Source organism: Rhinolophus ferrumequinum, chromosome 12 (genome assembly GCF_004115265.2).
Source record: "Rhinolophus ferrumequinum isolate MPI-CBG mRhiFer1 chromosome 12, mRhiFer1_v1.p, whole genome shotgun sequence".
Classification (NCBI taxonomy): domain Eukaryota; kingdom Metazoa; phylum Chordata; class Mammalia; order Chiroptera; family Rhinolophidae; genus Rhinolophus; species Rhinolophus ferrumequinum.
In genome coordinates, this window is record NC_046295.1 from 47,201,138 (window position 1) to 47,222,985 (window position 21,848).

The 21,848-nt window shown below is 35.3% G+C and overlaps 1 protein-coding gene across 5 annotated transcripts in view; it reads right to left on the reverse strand.

The window, feature by feature from the left end:
- Positions 1-410: 410 nt before the first annotated feature.
- The window catches only part of KIF27 (kinesin family member 27), a 74,284-nt gene continuing 52,846 nt past the window's right edge, over positions 411-21,848 (reverse strand). For all 5 annotated transcript variants that reach the window (XM_033124085.1, XM_033124083.1, XM_033124086.1 and 2 more), the window contains 6 exons: positions 21,604-21,780; positions 16,625-16,840; positions 11,516-11,722; positions 9,819-10,017; positions 7,681-7,845; positions 411-4,065 (listed from right to left, as the gene is read on the reverse strand). In XM_033124085.1, coding sequence (XP_032979976.1) covers positions 3,596-4,065; positions 7,681-7,845; positions 9,819-10,017; positions 11,516-11,722; positions 16,625-16,840; positions 21,604-21,780 — 1,434 coding nt within the window. In that variant the 3' untranslated portion in view covers positions 411-3,595. The remainder of the gene's footprint in view (positions 4,066-7,680; positions 7,846-9,818; positions 10,018-11,515; positions 11,723-16,624; positions 16,841-21,603; positions 21,781-21,848) is intronic.

Consider the following 21,848-nt stretch of genomic DNA (forward strand, 5'->3'; position numbering starts at 1 on the left):
AAGAGCAAGGAATAGAAGCAGTCACCCCTGGTACAGGCAATAAGGGCTGCACTGTTTGTGAAGAATTTAAAAACAATCAAACTTAGGAAAAGTCATCCGACTTTATTTTCAGCATCAAGGTAAACAAAGGTGATAAAATACTCCTCCCATTAGTCAGATTCTCCCACTACCCCACCCTTTGAACTATTGCACCTATGAGCTCAAAAATACTACACACCCAATATATTTGAGATACTGTATTTATTGCAAAAGGATCTCATTCCCATTTTTATTTTCAATTTTTAAAAGTATATAGAACAATATGTTATCAGTACTAAAGAAGGCAGCCCACAGCTTAAATTTAAATGTAAAATATAGATAATGAATATTTTTTTAAATGCCAGTGAAGTTAAGAGAGGAATTGTGGACATGAACTTACACATACTGTAGTCATTGAGCTTTCAGATATTGATACTTCAGTGTTTTAAAAAGTCACAAGTATGTGCCTAAGGAAATAACTGAAAGAGCAAAACATGTCACACTTGTATTTAATGCATGAGAATTTGTGTTGACTATAGGACCAAACTCCCACTAAGGATTTAACTCCTTAGTAATTCATTCTAAGACTTAATATAAGAAGACCTTTTTTTTTTCCATATAAGACACCCATTTTTAAATAAGGATTTATCACTTTATTGACCTGGACTAATACAAACAAGCCATTGCTAGTGACAATAAAGTCCACATTATTGAAGATCATATGTATTTTAGCTGACTCCTCGGACACCTAAGTTCATGAAGATAAGAAGAATTGAGGGACCGAAAAAAAAAACACAAAACCACAAAACCATTAGCAAAAGAAAACAAACATTAAAGCACAAAAGCACCTTCACTGATGTTCTCACTACCCATAGCTGCCCATATCATACTTATAGAATTCTCCAACACTGTGATCTATAACACTCTGGAGTCAGGGAAGGAACTAGTACTTGTCAGAGGCAAACATGTTCCTGTCAAATGCTGTTATCGTTGGAAAAAACAAGACAAAGCATAATGAACAGAAAAAGAAAACCACAAACATTTTATAAACATGCAAAAAGGCAGACATGACAAAATGTTTAGACTAACGAAAGCATGTGAAAAAGTAAAACTTAGTAGTAGTATATGTAAAAAATAGTTTACTTACCTTGGGGAGATGCCTTAAATTTTCTGTCCTTTGTGAGAGCACTGACTAAACTAGAATGATGGGAGGTTCACTTCTAGAATGTATTATTCAGGATATTACTTATATGTGAGTGCATGTATATGAAATCTATCATAGCATTAAAGGATGTATGTTTAAACCAGAACAAAAAAAAAACTATCTGTTATTTAGAATGCAGTTCACATTTGCATTATCAAATCTAATTATTGTTGGTTTGATATAAATTTTTTCTTCCTCTGTTCGTGAAAATATGTTTATATTTCCACAGGTAAAACAAATGTGTCAATTTCTTGGGCAAGCAGGATTCCAGTGTCACAGTACATTTTTACATGAATTATTTCTCAATCATTGCCTACTCTTATAAGGAATATACAATTAGGAACTTCATTAATAAATATGTATTTATTAATAAATATGTAATTGCTGTGCTTTAAGGCACTGACCTTTTCCCATTATATATTTATATACATATTATATATGATATACATTAAATATATATCATGCAAACCAAAGGCAAAAAAAGGAAACTTGCTTAAAACCAGGATTTGACTTCACATAGTCCCTGTTAAAATACAATTTCCAATGTAGTTTGTAAATACATTGTTTGAAGCAGTTTCTCATTGGGCCAATGTTAAAAATTGTAGTTCATTTCCCAGGTAGGTCCACAGAAGTCTATTTAACCCATAATTTAAATGAATTTTAGTACCATGCTTAAGAGATATAGAACTATTCACCAATTTAGGAGTTTGTTTTGGTTTGGTTTTCTTTTCCTATAAGATCTAGATTTTAGCAGTAGGACCAAGGACCCCTACTCCCTAAAGGCTAAAAATTAGAAAAAGGAAACATTAGGACTTTTAACACAGGGTGACAGTTTGGGTCTTAGATATGATCAGGTCAACAGCAACAGAGAAAGGACAAAAGAAAAACTTAGTAGCATCAGAGAAGAAAAAATGGAGTCAGCAGGAAGTGGGTGACTCTAATTGAGTAGGTATCCATAAGTCAGGGTGGGTGTGCTATTTGCCCCACTCAAACAATAATTAATTTAAGAAACAACCTCATTTTACAAGTGAAAGTTTGGAAAAGTAACAAAAATAACATAAGTTTAAAAAGTAACAAAATATCAGGCTGGTGCAAAAGTAACTGCAGTTTTTGCAATTGTTAATCTTTTAAATTACAATTACTTTTGCACTAACCTAATACCTCCAGTCATTATAAGGGAATGTTTTCTGTGATTGACAAATATGATGCAAAAGTACCAACTGTATATGTTGGGCAAATCAATGTTTAATTCTTAATTCCAAGTGAAGTTTATATTATATAACAAGGTTTGGACCAAAAAAATCTTGAAGAAAAATTTTCATTTACATATTTATAGCCCCAATGTAGTCTGGCCTGCCTGTGTGCAAAGCCTGACTGAGCAAGTTGTAGAGAAAAATCTCAGATTAAACCCATCAGATGATTAGCTAAAGATTCTCTGGCTAGACTTCAAGCTTTACAGGTGTACTCCATGCGAGCATATATCTTTTCCTTGAAATATTGGAATGCTTTAGAGTTAGTCTGTTATCATTTCCCTGTTCCATACAACTGCATCCATTCTCCCATTTTTAGTAGCATAAAGAGAGATATGTTGACTAGGTAGGGCAGGAGAGAGAGGAAAACTTATATTCCGTAATATTAGCAAACCAATAATGTAATATTCTAAAATCAATTCCAGAAAAAGAGCAGAGACCATATTTAAAAAAATCAAGACTGATTGATTACTCAACCTCTGTGGGCTCTGAGGATCATAAATTAACCTTAATCCATAACCCTCGCCAGTCACCTTAGCCCACAGACTGCATTTTGGCACAGATTTTAACTGTGTCAAAACATATGCAGCAGGTGACTCTCCCTCTTACATAAGCAATATTTAACTGGATCTTTTAAAAAAAACAAAAAATACTTTTATTTGAAAATAACAGTAACATAAACTTGTAAGATATAATTATTGCATTATTACATACTTACATAACATACTTTATAATATACTTTTATATTATATAGCAATATACATTTGATGGATATTTTAGTTTATTATTTTACTTTTTAGTCTTCTTCTTCAAATACACCTGGAAAAGAATTTTAGGCAAATTTGTAAGTGGAAATATTTAAATGTTCCATTACTTGATAGTATTGGAAAATGTGTGTTTGGCTATTATGGAAATGCAAATTAAAACTCCCCAAATGTAGTATAGAAGATATACATACACATCTGTAATAAACAAAAGGATTAGGGATTCCTTCCTCCCCTTTTTCCTTTATCCTGAGGGAAGAGCTAGTGAGCTTAAGCTTTAATTTTAAACAGGTTAGAAAAATAAATCTTACATATCAACTAAATTAAAAAGTTCTATCAGTAACTACCTAAGTTTGAAGTCACTGTTTCCTAGCTACTTCAATAGAATCAGCAGTCATAGATCCAACACCAACTCCAAGACTGGAACGTCGTAATGATAGTTCCAAGGCAGAAATTTGACGTAACTCTTTGCGACACAACTTTACAGGCGTGACGCCATGAATCTGTCCCACATTTCTTACTGGCTGAATTTGGGGTGATGGTTGACTGTGAGATTTTGTAAATTGATTTTCATCACTCTCTGTTTTATCCTCATTGCTTAACAAATGCCCACTAGTGGGAGCTAAAGAGCTATAAATTGGAGGTAATTCTGGGCCACCTTCCCAGAGCTTCTGAAGATTTGGTTGTGTTCTTAAGCTACTTGCTGAACTGTCTAATTCTCTTTCCCTTCCACTTAATTTCATACTTTGAGTTCTAGATGCCCATTTTAATTCTTCTGAAACCATGCCTGCTTCTCCTGCATTCAGGACTCCATCTCCAGCGTCATGATCTAAAAATAATCCAAAAATGAAAAAAAATAAATTAGAGATTTATTGAAGTCAAAAGGAGATATTTTAATAATGATATCGTAACATAATTATATTATCATTCAATATAAATTATGTCTTTCAGCTTTTGTTAAAAGACTTCTTTTAGACAACTAGAAGTGTAAATATGAATTATTCTTATTTTACTTAGAGGCATCTTGCATATGAATAACTGAGAATTTTTCATTCCTGGAACAAAGTTGAGAAATAGTCTTCTAGTGATTTTGGTACTCCCTGGAAACAGGGGTTCTTTGAGCCTCTCCAGTGCCCTTCCATGCCTGCCTGCCACTGGGCTTGGCACTGGTGAATCACATTCCATATCCTGGCAAAGTGAAGCCAGCACTGGAGAATACCGGCTTTGCCCCATATCTCCAATGACTGCTGGGACTTAGCATCATGTGTGTGGAAATTTAGTCTTGGTTAGCACTCCCAGTATGATAGCTGGGTTCTACTCTCTGAATGTACTGAGGTGCCACCATCAACATGGAGACGGGAGCATACCCCTCAGTGGGGGACACCCTGCTGGAACAAATCATAGAATCATCTAACAGCAAAGACAATAACTTGCTTAAGCAAATTCTTTGTAGGTACTGGACCTAATATAATGAAAAATGTCTATTTTAAAATAGGTTGAAACATGATTAGTATACTTCTAGCCCTACAAAGACCAAGTTTAAAAACAGAAGTTGTACCATGGCAGCCCCCAAGCCAAATGAGGCCTACAAACAGGTTTCTACTTAGCCTGGCTACACTTACATAAAATATGGCCCAAAATTTAAAAATTGTAAAGTTTCACAGACTTCCAACATTTCCAAAAACAATGAGAACTGACCATTTCTGCCTGGCAACAGCAACTGGAACAGAGTTGCCCCTGGCCACTTGGACAATGGTGGCAGTCCCCACTGCTCACTCTGGCTTCCTTGGCTCCTGCAGGCAGCTTAGTTTTTGACCCCTGCTTTAACACATCATTAATTTTCTAGTTTTGAAAATTCTCTCACAAACAAAAAAACCTGAACTAGCAAACAACATAGATCCGCACATAGAACTAGCAGATACTCACAATGCTGACTACAGACAGTGGCTCCCAAATGGTGCTGCACATTAGTCACTGGGAAGCTTTTAAAAATCCTGAGGCCCAGGTAGTAGGAAGGGAGCCAGGCATCTAATTTGTGAAAGATCATATTGTGAAAGAGCACAAAGGGGCTCTTTGGAGGGGCTCACTCCGAGCCCACTTGGATTCTTCACAATAGAATGTTTCCCTCTTCCAGAATTTTACCATTAGGGAACATGGGAGCAAGATTAATCCACCCAAGGTCACACTGCTAGTAAAGAAGTTAGGATTCTAATCCAGGTCTTCTGACTAAATTGATACAAGGATAGAGTTTTAAATACTTAAGTGCATGGACTGCGTGTCCATATAAACTGATTTTATCCTCAAAATATGTTAGAAACAGATGCACTATACCAGAGGCATGACCAAGAACTGACCAATGTATTTTGGTCAAAAGATTAATTTTTCTGCATTTGAAAATGCCAAAAATACTCAAAGAAGATGAATTCAAGTCTGGTAGGCATAAAATGAGAAAAGTGCTATTAAAAAAAAACAATGAACTGAATACCAAGAGAGTTATGTACTAAGTAGGATACTGACTATTAAGCATATAATACTTTTTAGGAAATTCAAAATTTGATAAATTGCTATATTTTATAATTCAAACAAATCTTATTTAATGTCATTATATTAGAGTAATATTTTGAGTAAGATAATACAAGCTATATCTTTGATACGATTCCAACTAATTTTTTTTAAAGTATGGGGAAAACACTGAAATGAATTATGCCAAATGTTAATGGTTATGGGTAGAATTACGGGTGATATTTTTTCTATATTTTCAAAATTTTCTACAGTGAATATTATTCCTTTTTATAGCTAAAAATGTATTTACAATGTTTCTAGGTAGAATAGCACATTACCTGAATAATATCTTCAACATTATCATCAAAACTAGACTTCTCAAGTAAGTTGGTCAGATGGGTGTAATGATCACTTTACACATCTCCGAAATTAAGTTTCTTAGAGTTTTTTGTGTTTGTTTCCTTAAAGAGCAAGATGAGGATCCAGGTTTCTTAAACCTGTATACCACTGCACCACACCATCATTTTAAGAGATGTCTAGTAGACTCCATAGTATAAACATGAGCTATTTAAACACTAGATATCTAATTTCAGATACCTCAAATTTGAAAGTGGGTTTCTTTAAGCTAAAATGGCCTTATGCTGATGGTTCTGTCCTACTTAATACCTGTTTATGTTTTAATTTTTTACAAGAAGTGTTTCAAATAAAAGTTCAGCTATATATTGCAAGCAGTATTTCAAGTAAGTGTTTCAATTATATTAGTAAGTACCTCTGCCTTACTACATTGAAAATCAGAAGGTTTAGTCTCTGGCTGGATTTGCATGTTTGCATCACATCTCTATCCTAAGATAACTTTTACCCTAAAATCCTGGACCAGGAGTCAGAAGACAAAGGACTTAGACCATGTTCTCATTACTGTTCTGTTCGTGAATCATTTGACTTCTCAAAGTTTCAATTCCTTCATCTAAAAATGGGGTTAGCAGACACTGGCCCACCCTGAGTTTGAGGGTTAAATGGAAGAACTTGTGAAAATGTCTATTAATTATAAATATCATAAACATAAGGTAGCATTAGAACTATTCTAAGTGTTAAATTGTAAAATTCTGTTAATTCTGCTTTATATATTTACCATATATCTTTTCATTATGCATACATATAAGTTTTCACTGGTCTCTTTATAAATCTGTTGTACCAAAATAGGTGTGTTCTAAAGGACTGTAAATTTTCATAAGCCATACTTAAATTACTAGAAGAATAGTTTTCCTAAAGGACAGCTAATTCTTGTATAAAGTATATTCTTTTAGAAATATTAATGCCTCTCTAATTGGCAGACCTAAACAGGGTACATTTCAACCATGGCACTTTTACCTTTTGCAAAATATTTTGTCATGTTTTAGCATTTAGGAAAGTGCTACTTCTACATATCTACGTATAATTAGGCAAGCAAACATCTTTTGCCTCAACAATGGGTTTTACAATATTTTTGAATTTCCAAAGGTCATGATATGAAAAAGACCTGACTGATCTTAGAAATACATACAATATTATTTTACCTTTACTTTTACTACTCTCTTTTACTATTTATTTTACATTTTTAAAAATTTACTATAAAATAGGAAGAAAACTCAGCTATCTTAGATACAGGATTATTTTAAGTCAGGAAATACAAAAGCCCATGCACGGCACAAGGCAGGTAATCAATATATGTAGTTTCATTCACACACACACATTTGTTCGTCCATTCACTTCTCCTGTGGTTCTTTTTGTCTTATACATAGATCTAGAGAACTATTGTTGATTACAAAGACAAACAGAAGTTAAATGTCTAATCTTAAATAACCAAATCAATTGGGAAAGGCTAAACTACAAATCAGGCAAGACTTTGCCAAATGCTAAAGAAAGAAACAGTGTTAGCATTGACAAGTAGCACTAAATGTCTTACGTTCAGATGGTACCAGTTGCCTCTGAATTGCTTCCCCTAACAGCTCCTTAAGTTTCTTCTTAAGATCCCTGCTAGTTTTCTTATAGAAATAAAGATCTTTTTCCAGCTGTTGGATTTTGTCTTCATGTGTTTTTAAAGTTTCCACAATGCCTTCCCCATCTTGCTCTATAAGATAGAAATTTACATTGAAAATCAGTTTTAAAAAATGATTGAAAATTATGTTCTAACATAGCCCCCAGAGTATATTTAAAGGGTTAGAAGTATGTTACATGTATCTGTTACCTGAATGGATTTGTTTTCAGCTACAATTTGGATTCGATTCTTCTGCCTGTTAAAATTTTTCAAAGTACCACTTGATCCCTTCGTCATTTTCTCCACACTAACCCCTACCAACTACCACATCTTTATGATACATAAGCACTTTCTGAGTAGCTACTAACTAGATTTATCCTTAAAACATCAGAAATAAGGTGTTTCCTATAAAAAGTTCATGTTTGGAACTCTGTCCATCTGCTGAATCAGTATCTTACTTAAAGTTTATATAAGGAACAGTGGATATATGAAAAATCAAAAGCCTAAGGTTTATAGGCCCAAGAAATATACAACCAAAAAAACAAAAAACAAAAACCTATCAAAATAGGCTAGAAAGATTCAGTTAACAAAGGAAAACACCACAAAAAGAAAGAGGAAATAGCATAAGTAAAGTTCTAATTTATGCTACAATATAACTTTAAAGCTTCTAATTAATATTTATGAATGTCTGAAACTATCCCCATTGGGTTATGTTCTAGAACTGGCAAAACCTAGTAACCTTCAGAAAATACATACTTTCAGACCTACTCTTTTATATTGGTAAATTTATAAAATGGTCCTTACTAATTTGTAATTTTCGTTATAATTGGCTGTTTTGTAATATTTGATCTAAATATATTTGTATATTTAAAATTAACCCATCATCTTGTTTAAAAAATACTTCAAACTAAATAACATCATAAATTAGAATCCCCATAAAGGATATCAAGGAAATCAACTTAACTGTATGTCTCATATTTAGTTGAAATTAGAAAATTCATAAATTGTTAACATTTTTTGTTACAAATTTATTATGAAAAACTTATCCCAGCTTTAGAAATGAATGATTTTTTTTTTAAAGTTATCATTTGGCTATAGCATGAGCTTTTCTGGCACTGTGCCAGTCACTTAAATATATTAAAATTTCTATTAAAATATCACTTTTAGTGACTTAAGACAAAACTAAAACAAGGTAAGCAGAGCACGTTTGAATGAAATGACTTATGGGATTCTGTCAAGAAAATCCTGTCATCAGGCAATTGGATGCTAATTATCTGGTTGTAGAATTAACTTACATACAAATTGCCTCAATACTCAAATTCACGTTCTCCAATTTTCTGCTTACTCAGGTTGCTTCTTCCAGAACCCTTTTAACTCACTTCCAGCTACAGATTCACAAGAATCAAGACTAAGCAGCTAAGCAGCCTGAACGGCAGCATTACCAGTATCACCTTGCAGTGATTTTGTTGCCAGCAACTGTGTACCAGCCATATGCCCAGGTAATATATGAGAGGACCAACTGCTATGCCAGCTCTTTCTGCACCAGAGTTGATGGTTGAACTCCTGATAACAGTATGTGCCTATCAATGGTAGGCTAATTTGACCTAGGATACATACAACCTTAGTGCATAAAAGTTAAAAGCAACTGAAAATTGTAACAAGAAATATAACTAGAAATCTGACAGAGCCTATCACTTTAATTTTATAAAGTAAAAGTAATTTAAATATCAAGGTACTATATCCTTAAGAGAGAGAACTTTTCAACGGTACACCACAAAACCAGAAGTCATCCCACTTCTCTATATAAATAACAGACTAACAACAAACTAGTGGGATTGCAACAGTTCTTTTATGTGGCACTGGGGACAAGCAGAAGTATGAATAGCCCTACATCAAAGTCAACTATCTCAACATGTGGTAACCAAAACATGTAAAGCACAAAAACGCATATAAGTAGTCACTATTTATACATGGTGGGCTTTTAAGTGATCAAATTCTGTCCTGTCTTCCTTCCCAAATCCCCCTCCTACACATCACATATACAGAATTAATAACTGAGCAGGTACCTTGGAAATGATGTAACAGCAACTGCATTTTTTGTTCATGTTCCTTTTGCTGAAGGGTGAGTCTCCGGTCACACTGCAATTTCAGATGCTCCAGTGCAGATTCCAACTCACGAACCATATTATCCCGTTCCAGAACCTTCATTTTAATTTCTTTATTCTGTAACTGCAGTTTCCGTTCAGCTTCTCGCAAATTAACCACCTGGCAAATACATTTTTTGACCTTTTAAGTGTGCTTTAGATAGCGTGATATACTCTACTTCTGTTAGGCTACATAAGATGAGCTTCCTTAATCCCCATGATATAACTAGCAAATGCTTTGGAACACATCTATGAAGTAACCCAACAGCCTTTTAAATTTGTTGGGATTCTGAATTGGTACTAATTTTATTTTAAATATAACGTTGCTCTACTAATCACCCCTCCATCATTTCTTAGATATGGTCTCTGGATTTTACATTTATAATCCTATAACTGTATTTCTCCAGTCTAAGAAGATATTGAGAAGAGAAAGACTCTTGTAACATGTAGATAATTCCCAGTGTTCAGCCCAAAATAGACTCATAAATAAGTGACAAAAAATTTAAAACGATAACTACAGAGTTCGGTTTTAGATCATATATTTTAGTCCATTCAGTTCTTCTCTGCACTGATAATAAGTAAAAATACTTCAGACAATGTTTGTGTCACAGAGCTTGTTAATGTAATGACCTTCTTTTTAGAAAAATACTGATTTCTTCTACAAATTGTTCTCAGAATCAAAAAACTGCACCGACCTTGGCCTGGGTGTGTTGGGTTAAGAACCCTTCATCTAACAGCACCTCAAAAAAGTTATTTATACCAAAGCCTTGGCCAGTATGCCACTATTTTGCTGCCCTCCACACACAGCCGGTGATAGGAGCCTCCCTCACCAGTAACGGTAGCTTTACTACCAACAGTAATTAACCAAGAGGAGGGCTGTGCATAGCATTTCCATTAATTTTTCATGTTTATTTCTCTTATCTGACAGAATTAGAACTTCATTTTAAAACTTTAGTGTTTTATTTTTCATTGTCTGATAGTCCCTTAAACTGCACATACTCATCAGAGAAAAGAAGTTATCTACCTGTTTAACACTTCATAATATATATCTTAAGAGAACACATTAGAGAAAAGATGGATATAGTTCTCCATGCTACGAAACGTTGCTGGGTCAGTAAATTGTCAAATACATAAAAAATAAAATATTTGAATTAATATTAAGCACAGTCAGGTTAATGCTAAAATCTATTACTATCTTTGCCACTGATGCACCACTTAATATCAACTCACAGGGTATGATGAGAAAGTGTACGTACCCCTACCTTACAGCAATGAAGGAAAGGAACCTAAACTTGGAGGGCCCCTGATTTTTCATGAATGCTGAGTAGCAACATCCAAATCTAGGAAACATCAAGAAGTAGTGACTGAAGAATGCAGCTTAAATTCTTTGATTTTTAAAACTATTTCAAAAGGCCCTTCAACTTTAAGAACCACACAAAGTAAACACAAAGCTTTCAGAGGACAACCTTCAGCACTGTAAAGAGAAATCATGCTTAAATCTGGAGTTATACCATTAAATCTTTAAGGCTTTCAATTTCCTTAAAAATTCTAAATAAATGAGATATATAAGCATCTTGACCCTTCTTTATCAGAAAATCATCTATCCCTCAAAAACTAACCTTATTGAAATATCTGAAAAAAATAGCTCTAATCTCAGTAGGATTCAGGCCCATTAGTTTTTCCAAGATATTTGCTTCACTATGAGAGAGGTTTTGGAATGAAGCTCTGAGTGAGTTCTGGCGACTCTGGATACTTTCATTCTTGTATTCAATTGCAGCTTCCAAAGCTTCAATCCCTTCTTCAAGTTGGAAAAGAACATGTTCTTCCTAGATATGATACAACAGATATCACTTATTTTAAATCAAATAATATAACTTGGACTTTGTCAGATACTGAGATCTCACTATGCTACAGTAAGTCCTTAATAGTCAATAGGTTCTTAGAAACAGACTTTAAGTGAAACAATTTATCAGGAAACCAATTTTACCATAGGCTAATTGGTATAAAAAAGAATTAAGTTCCTACAGCATATTTCTGGTCACAAAAGCATCACCAAACTTCTAAATAAAGACCTAAAACAATTCAAATATTAAACACTGAAATAAATATGAGCTATACATACATGTAAGAAAGACAACTAAAAACAAGTAATATCATTCTTTTTCAACCTGCTGTTTCCAGTTCACGGTTACGGGTGACCGAAGGCTCTCCGCACAGCTCAGGGTGCAAGGTGGGAACCCACCCTGGACAGGCTGCCCTTCCATCTCAGGGCCACTCATACATATACCCAGACTGGAACAATTTAGACACACCTGTTCACCTCACATGCACATCTCTGGGATGTGAGGAAACCAGAGTTCCTGGAGGAGACATGAGGAGAATGTACAAATCCACACAGACAATGGCCCTGGCCTGGGATCAATTTTTTTTCCTCATCAACATTATAACGAAACGACATCAAATGAAATGACATTTAAGGACCTGCTGTGTTTGAGTCTAATGGTTATTACCTTTCTTCTACTAAATTTTAAGAAAAGAATGTTTATTGAGTGCTTGCTATGCTATATAGTACAGTTTGTATACACATATATAACATATAATCATTGAATCCTTGCAATAAACCTTATGTAGTAAAATGGAAGAGGCAGAAAGTTAGGTGAGTTATGAAACATCCCAAGGTCTCACCACAAATGGTAATCACCAAGGAATACACTCAAAGCCTCAGCCCACAGGATTAGCAATGTTGTCATTTATCTCCCTCCATAGCTCCTAAAATGCATATTATATGTCAGCGAGATCTGTAGACCCCCTGATGTCCCTTCAAGGATCTATTAAAACAATATGTTGATAGGAGGGAAAGAAGAAACAGATTTAGAATAAGTGATTAAGAAGTAGTAATCAGAGGAGACTCTCTAGGGAAAAAAACACAGTATGTATGGCAAGTAGTGAGGATTTTAGGACATGACGGAAAATACAGGTGTTAACAATGATGGCAGCATAAAATTTTTTTCATAAACTGGAGAAAATTTTCTTTGTAGGAAACAAAATCTGATAAATCCCTGTCAGAAAACCTTGCAGTTCTTTGAACTACCCAAATAACATGATATTGGAGCCGGCGGGGGGATCCAAATCTCTGGCAGGAAATTATATTGGACTTGCTGAGATTTGGATATGTATACGAGGTATGATCAAAAACTATGGTGAATGTTTAAATTTAAAAAAAATATTACAGTAAAAGACACATTGCCATTAATCGCCCTCAAAATACTCCTCCTCACTTTGAACACATTTATCCCATCATTCCTGCCACTTTTTGAAGCAGTTCTGGAAGTCCTTTTTCATGTCTTTAGTTGCACTGTCATGGCTGCCTCAATGTCCTGAATCAATTCAAAATGTTTACCTTTCATGGTCATTTTGACTTTGGGGAAGAGCCAGAAGTCACACGGTGCCAGATCCAGTGAATAAGGTGGATAATGACACACTGTTATGTTTTTATTCGAAATTGCCACACCAGGAGCAATGTGTGACACAGAGCCTTTCCATTGTGATCATACAATACATGGTGAATGCTGCTGCTGAGTGCCATCCAACAGAAAGGCAGGGATCTTCAATATGGGAAGCAGAGTGTCAAACCTTAGTAACTGTGTGTGACAAGTTTCGACTTGTTCAGTGCAGCCAGTCGGGTGTGAGCTTCGGTTAAGAGAAGGTGTTTTAAAGTGTGTCATAAATTATCCTCCATCTTAACAATACTCCGTGTGTCACCCATTGCTTCTGGTATATGGCAATTTCTGTCAAATAAAAACATTACGGTGTGTCCTCATCCACCTTATTCACTGGATCTGGCACCAAGCGACTTGTGGCTCTTCCCCAAAGTCAAAATGATTCAGGACCTAGAAGCACCCACGACAGCGCAGCTAAAGACACTCACAAAAGAGGACTTCCAGAACTGCTTCAGAAAGTGGCAAGAACGATAGGATAAGTGTGTTCCAAGTGAGGGAGAGTATTTTGAGGGGGACTAATGGCAATGTGTCTTTAACTGTAATACATTTTTTTTAATGTAAACATTCACTGTATTGTTTGATCACACCTCATATATCTGCAGACCTATCCATGTGGTGGAGGTCACCTCAATTTTAAGTTCCTTAAAGTCAGTGTCTTGTCCATACTCATGTCCTTAATCACACAGTTGAAACTCAGTAAGAGCTGAATGAGTTAATGAAGAAAAAACCATTTTCATTATGTCTTGGTTACGTGACCCCAGTATTTCTCTCTTCTCCTCTCCCCAGCATTTTAATATTTCTGCTTTACCTAAAGAATAGAGTGACTTCCAGAACTCCTTTTCTGGAATTCAGGGAAATTGTACGTAATAACCTATTCCGGTGGAAGGTCGAATAATACTTATTTTTAAAAGCTATTTTGTAAAATCTCCTGAAAGAGCCATTTTGAAAAAAATGTTCCACAGCCATTTTATTTCTCTGTGCAATCACTAACCATCAAAAATTTGATGATTTGCTAATCACTCCAGAAGAAAATAATATTCACCTTTTTAAGAAAAACAAACTTAAATCCTGAAAGGTACTTAGGTGAATGAATGAGGAGCCAGAAAATAAAAGGAAATTATCCAAAGGACATATTTGACTTTGAATGCATACTGTGATTATATTTTACCAAAAAACAAATGTGGAGTTTGCCTTTTATGTGGCTGAGAACAATTTGATACAAATTTAGTTCCTATAGTTTTGGTTGTAAGTTAAAGAAGCATCAAGATAATATAAGGTAGTGGGACTACAGAACCCTGAGACTAGCCTGCTCCAGTGAGGCTGCAGCATATAAATATTTGTGGGTCCCTCTAACCCAGCAATAGGTATAAGTCGACAAGCTGAGTGGCAATGGGAAGCTGTCCAAGAATGAAAATTTGCCACAACTCAAACCACAGATTATCAAGAACTGATTATGCTTTATCATAGAGCACTGTTTGTTAAACTTTATCGTGTACCAAGGAGCTTGTTAAAATGCAGATTTCTAATTCAGCAGGTTTGGGTGGGGCCTGAGGCTCTGCATTTCTAGGTGAATCTATTGCTGCTGGTCCAGCGAGAATAACAAGGACCTAAAGCAGTGGTCTCCAAATCACACATCCCTATCAGTAAAACACAACAAACTAACAAAATTTTCTGAGCAAGCACTACATCTGTGTGTATTTTTCAATAAGTCATTCTGCAAACATAATTGGCTCATTCCCATCTCTATGCCTGATTTAATGGTGTTTTATCTAAAATGGCCTTCTTTCTTAGATTGACCAATATAGTATCATGTTTTTCATAATCCAGCTCAAGATTCCATCCAGTCCACCAAGGCTGCCTTAATAATCTTCCCCCAAATGATCACTGCATTGCTTTGTATAAATAATGTAATAAGCATAGGTTCCTTATATTATCTGTAACTTGCTTTTTTATGTTCTTCAGGTTTCAAGTTTTCTCATCCTTCTGTCTCTTTTCTCCAGCTAGAGTATGAATTTCTCAAGAGAATCATAATGATTTTTACTTTTTTTGTTTCTTCCATAGGGCCTGATAACAGTTCTGGGCAGGCAAGAATTCCTTAAATACTTGTACGTTTTGCTGTATCTGAGGCTCTCACCCTTCAATTTTATAAGCTTGTGGCTCCAATATAAACAGTCTCAGGAAGACAGCCTGATTCTGTGATCCACTGCACAGCTAAATTAAGTTATACAAAAGGGCAATAGAGGCTTATAATGCCATATAGCCCCCAATCAACTTAGTCTTCAATTCCTTTCACCAACATTAGATCAATAATCTAATATCATGAAATCCTTTCTCCTGTTCCCTCTTAACCAGCCTCCTTAACGTCCTCTCAAACTTGCTCCAATGTGAAACACTACAAGATTCAGCAAGGTGCATTAATTCCCAGCTACTCACTTTCTCTTAGTCATTTTCTCTTGCTTTGGTAATGACAGGACATCAACAACAAACATTCACAGAGAAAACTCACAGTCCAAAATTCATCTTTGTCTGATAAAGTCAGGTACAGGTACCATTGCCAACTGAGGTAAAATTCTGAAAAAAGACAAAGTCTGGGGCAATCTGATAGCCAATAAAGGAAATATCTTTTACATAGCTTACAAAAATAAAGGTGAGAGGAGCTATATACTCCCTTAAATGAAAACTCTAAAAAGTATTTTTATTGGAATTTGGATTTTATGTGTCCACTTGGATAGGACTTAGTGTGAGATATGCTCCTGAACATTGGGCCTTTCCAAGCCAAGGTAACACAGAAGAATTAACCCTTAATGCCCCTGGCATCCATTGTATGTAATGACTCACCTAGTATCATTCAAGAAAGCTGCACAGAGAGAAGGAAGTTACCCTTTTTAGGAGAAATTAGAGAGTCCCTCAAATCATTTTCTGTATTCTGTGAGATCAGTGGAAAAACCTGGCTGAGAAAGGCCAGACTCAAGGGAAGTATTAGTCTCCCAATCCCTGGCTATGCCACGAAAGGGCCACGGTCATGGATCTCTCTACATGAGGACACTACAGTCCCTAGTCAAGCAAGCATGGTGTATGGTGCCAGGTAAACTCATTACATCTGACAAAGTTTCAAGGAAACAAAGTTCACCAGATTTATCATTTTTATGTTTCAGTGGCAAAAGATGAAGGAAATCATCCAAGTGACCCATCATACAGCACTTCCAGTTCCAAAGAATACTGACTTACTTCAGGTGATAACACGCTACCATTTTTAAGTTTCTCATCCACACTGTTTCTTCGTCTCTGTAGCTGATCTTTTTCTTTCTGGAGGGCTTGAACTTGTTCTGAAATCTTTATTTTCTCCTCAGCTGTGCTGCTCTGGAGCTGCATATTCTTTTCAGACAACTCCTGGTCCAATAAGTTCAGGTGAGTTGATATTTTCAAACTATCTGTGTTTAAGGCCTAAAAAGACACAATCAACCAGATACCCCCCCCAAAAGTTACTAGAACTCCAAACAACATATAAATTAGGAAAAACATAGAGAAAATTATCAAATGAATATATTTTTAGCTTCTACATTGTTTTCTCCCAGATTTATATATGTTTTTTTGGACAGGGGTGGGGGATTTCATTTTCTAAAATCTTAAGTTGAACGCCTTTTTTTAAAATATGGAAATTCAAACAATGAATTTATTACCAAGTGTTGCTTGTCCACATCACACTACACAACATAGGTTTTGAGAGGTAGTATTTTTCTTTTTTATTATTTTCTAAATTGAACTTTTCTTCTTTGGTCTGGTTACATAGAATTAATTATATTATAACTTCCTAGAGGTAGAGATTTGGTTTGTTGTTGTTTAAACATATAATTTGTTTCTACTCATTTCATTCTGGTCAGGAAATATGGTCAATTAGATTTATGGAGACCTTCAGTATGGACTAATTTAATTTTTAAATTTTTTTATTAAAGTAATTATATGCATATACTATCATAAAGTTTGTAATTTTTTAAAAAGCTGTCTCCTACCCCACCCTTTCACCTGAGTCTTGTTCCCCAGAAACAACCAGCTTCAGCATTAGCAATTTCTTCTGGTATTTATGTCCATGTTTCTAAATAACATTATCAATTTTAGATATTGTCTACTGACTATTATGGAAGATAAGGATTTAGCACTTTTATGTTTTCACTTTCCTACTTCTCCTCCCTCCATTCTCCCAATATGTATTACAGTTTTTCTTTTTTTTATTAATTTTTTTTTTTTTTTTTTAACATTTAACCCTGCTCTGTGACTCGGTTTTTTGTTTTTGTTTTCGTTTTTTTTATTGGGGAATATGGGTAACAGTGTGTTTCTCCAGGATCCATCAGCTCCAAGTCGTTTTTCTTCAATCTAGCTGTGGAGGGCGCAGCTCAGCTCCAAGTCCAGTCGCTGTTTTCAATCTTTAGTTGCAGGGGACACAGCCCACCATCCCATATGGGAATTGAACCGGCAACCTTGTTGTTAAGAGCTCACACGCTAACCAACTGAGCCATCTGGCCGCCTCGTTGGCAGCTCAGTGGCAGTTCGTTGTCTTCAATCTAGTTGTGGAGGGCGCAGCATCCTGGTCCATGTGGGAATCGAACTGGCAACTCTGCTATTCAGAGATTGTGCTCTAACCAACTGAGCCATTCAGCTGCTCCTGTATTACAGTTTTTCATTAAATCAATATTCAGTTTCCATGACCTTGTATTATTCATATCTGAACTATCTAGTACAAAATAATCATACCTCCATCTGATACAACTTTTTTTGTACCTTATAACTAATTCTTCTCCAATAGAACTATAAAATTCCTCTCAACACTGTTGTTTTCATTTGACCAAACTTAAATCAGGAAATCTTTTCATTATATTCTTTTCTGGAAACATTTTGTCTGGAGCCTCCATATTCCTGCGCCATAATGGACAAGTTGTTTTGGGACTTCCCTTTGGCATTATCCTGGGAATTTCCATGTTGGATCACATTTTCAGGATCCTGAGTCTTCTTGCCTTTTCATTTTACACCCTCTTTTTTGTGAAGTACATCCTCTAGTAGTTTCCTGAGACAGGCTAGGTGGGAGATAATTTTTTCACCTGAAAATAGCCATATTCTACTTTCACATACAATATATGTTCTTTTGTGAATGGCTTCTTTCATTAAACATAATGTTTTCAGAGTTTATCCATGTTGTAACATATATCACTACTTCATTCCTTTTTATTGCTGAATAATATTCCATTGTATGGATGAATCACATTTTATTTATCCTTTTATCAGTTGATGGACATTTGGGTTGTTTTCAGTTTTGGGATATTATGAATAATGCTGTTATGAACATTTATATACAAGTTTTTGTGTGGACATATGTTTTCAGTTCTTTTCAATATATACCTATGACTAGAATTGCTGTGTCATGTGGTAATTCTATGTTTAATCTTTTGAGGAACTGCAAGATAGTTACCCAAAGCAACTGAACCATTTTACAATGCCATCAGCAGCATATGAAAGTTCCAATTCCTTCATATCTTCACCAACACTTATTATCTATTTTTTTGAGTATAGCCATCCTAGTGGGCGTGAAGCAGTAGCTTGTTGAAGTTTTGATTATCATTTCCCTGATGGCTAAGGATGTTTAGCATCTTTTCATGTGCTTATTGGTCATTTGTATATCTTTGGAGAAATGTCTATTGGCTACTTTGCCCTTTTTTTTTTTCTTTGCCCATTTTTTAATTGGATTTTCTTTTTATTATTGAGTTGTAAGAGTTCTTTCTAGATACAAGCCCCTTATCAGACATATCATTTGCAAATATTTTCCCCCATTCTATGGGTCGTCTTTTCACTTTCTTAATGGTGTCCTTTGCATCACAAATGTTTTTAATTTCGATGAAGCCTAATTTATCTAATGTTTCTTTTGGTGCTTGTGCTTTAGGTGTAATATCCAAGAAACCACTGCTTAACCCAATGTCATGAAGATTTATGTCTATATTTTCTTTTAAGAGTTTTATAGTTGTAGCCCTTACATTGAGGTCTCTGACTCATTTTGAGTTAAATTCATATATGTTATGAGTGTAGTTTTTTTAAAATACATATTCCTTGTCTGAAATGCATATAATCAAGTCTTACACGTATTTCTTAAACACTACAAAACGATAAAATCTTTTCATGCCTTTTGTTCAGAAAAGAATCCAGCTATAACAGTCTCAAGTTTTTCTTCTGTTTCATAAAAACAATCTTCAATGAATCAATTTTGCTTTGATCTACTGTGGGTTTCATTTATTTGCACTCTCTACTTATCTCAGTATGTTCTTGCTCCTAAATAGTACATCTCATTAACACTAGAAACTGCTGGGCCGGCCCGGTGACTCAGGTGGTTAAAGCTCCATGCTCCCAACTCCGAAGGCTGCCGGTTCGATTCCCACATGGGCCAGTGGGCTCTCAACCACAAGGTTGCCAGTTCAATTCCTCAAGCCCCGCAAGGGATGGTGGGCTCCGCTCCCTGCAACTAAGATTGAACACGGCACCTTGAGCTGAGCTGCCGCTGAGCTCCCAGATGGCTCAGTTGGTTGGAGTGCATCCTCTCAACTGAACCTGGAGCTGAGCTGCACCCGACACAACTAAGACTGAAAGGACAACTTGAAGCTGAACGGCACCCTCCACAATTAAGACTGAAAGGACAGCAACTTGACTTGGAAAAAAAAACAGGCCTGGAAGTACACACTGTTCCCCAATAAAAGTCCTGTTCCCCTTCCCCAGTAAAAAAAAATAAAAAAAAACCAAAAAACTAGAAACTGCTGTTTTCTTTTTTTTTGTATCATGAAGTAAACTTATTTCAGGAAAAAGATTTTCCTCCCCATTCCTTTTATATGCTCCTCTTTTTTCTCTTCTTTAGTGATACAGAATGTATCATAAAGGTCCCAGGTTATTTTCTTCTATTTACTCACTTGATATTTTAACTTGTTAATTTCCTTTGCTGTCGTTTACATGTTTTGAGGGGCAACTTGACCCTCACAGCCAATGTGAGCAAGCTACCTGGGTACAGCACCAGTAAGTAGGGTGGTTGGAGGGGCTGGCTCTACCCGTGTCCAGTAGCCTGGTGCTAATAGCTATTTCAATATGTTTAGGGAATGGAAGACAGAACAGAGGTAAGTACAGGTCCCCATACCTACCCACCTGTTATATTGAAGAGGAGAGATTAAGAACACGCCACTGTCAACTCAGATCCTACTAGTCTAGATTTTGGCTCAAAGGCAGATATAATAAAGAGGCAGGTCACTGGTCCTCTCTGTTCCATGACTCAGTGTACAGACTGACCTTGGATTTAAGGCCTACTGGAGGCAACGTTTTGGGTAGAATGCCCTTTTAAGTCTGGGGCAAGCCAGCTTCATTTTTAGATGCTGCTGTTGTTATTGTTGAAAACATGTATAGATCTATCAAAAAGTGTATCTCCTGGTCCTTCTAGTCCCTTCACAATCATTCTTTTTTCAAAATTTGAAATTGAGGCAAACTCCTTCATAAAACCACTTCTTGGACTGGCTTATAAAATCCAAGTCCTCCAACAAAAATTTTTGTAAAGGTCCCAAGTCTTTATAATTTGGAAAACAAACAAGTCTTCATCACACCAAGTCTTCTGTCTTTTATAGGAATCCTGCAAACTTTGAGTAGTAGTGATAGCTAGATCATTTTCAAGTCTATTTTTACAAATTAACCAATGTTCACTATACAACATCAAATAATACAATTTATTTTGACAATATCTACTAAAGTTAATAATAGAAGTTGTCAGGGGTAGAGGATTATTGCTCAATGGTTATAGAGTTTCAGTTTGAGGTAATAAAAAGTTTTGGAAATAGATAGTAGTGATGGTTGTACAACACTGTGAATATAATTAATGCCACTAATTTGTACACTTAAAAATTAGTCAAAATGGTAAATTTTATGTTATGTATATTTTACCACAACTTAATAAAGATACCAAAAAAGTTAATAAATACTCATAAATCGTTCTTAGCAGAACATTGAACATTTTACTTCAAAATTGCAATAGATTTTAGTGGTGGACATTAGATAAGCATTAATAAGCAAAATACACTGAAAACCAGAAGAGTTTTCTTTCGGTTTCTGACTTCACAATGGTTTACTTCTTAGAGGAAAAAATTCTAGTTTATATGACTTACAACCAGAATGAAACAGCATATTAAATAGAATACCTGACTAGATCTCAACTTCTTATTTTCCAGGTGGCTCTTCTCCTTTAATAGTGCCCCCTTCTTAGAAACTATGGCTTCCCGTTTCTTTAAGTCTTCTTCCAGGTGCTCTAATTCTTGGCGTTGGTTCAGAACTTTCTCTACTTCTTCATCTAACCATTTATTTTGCTCATCCAATTTCTACATGAAAATTCCAAAGACATGTTATTTGGTTTTTTTTCTTCCATAGAATTGATATTGTAGTAATA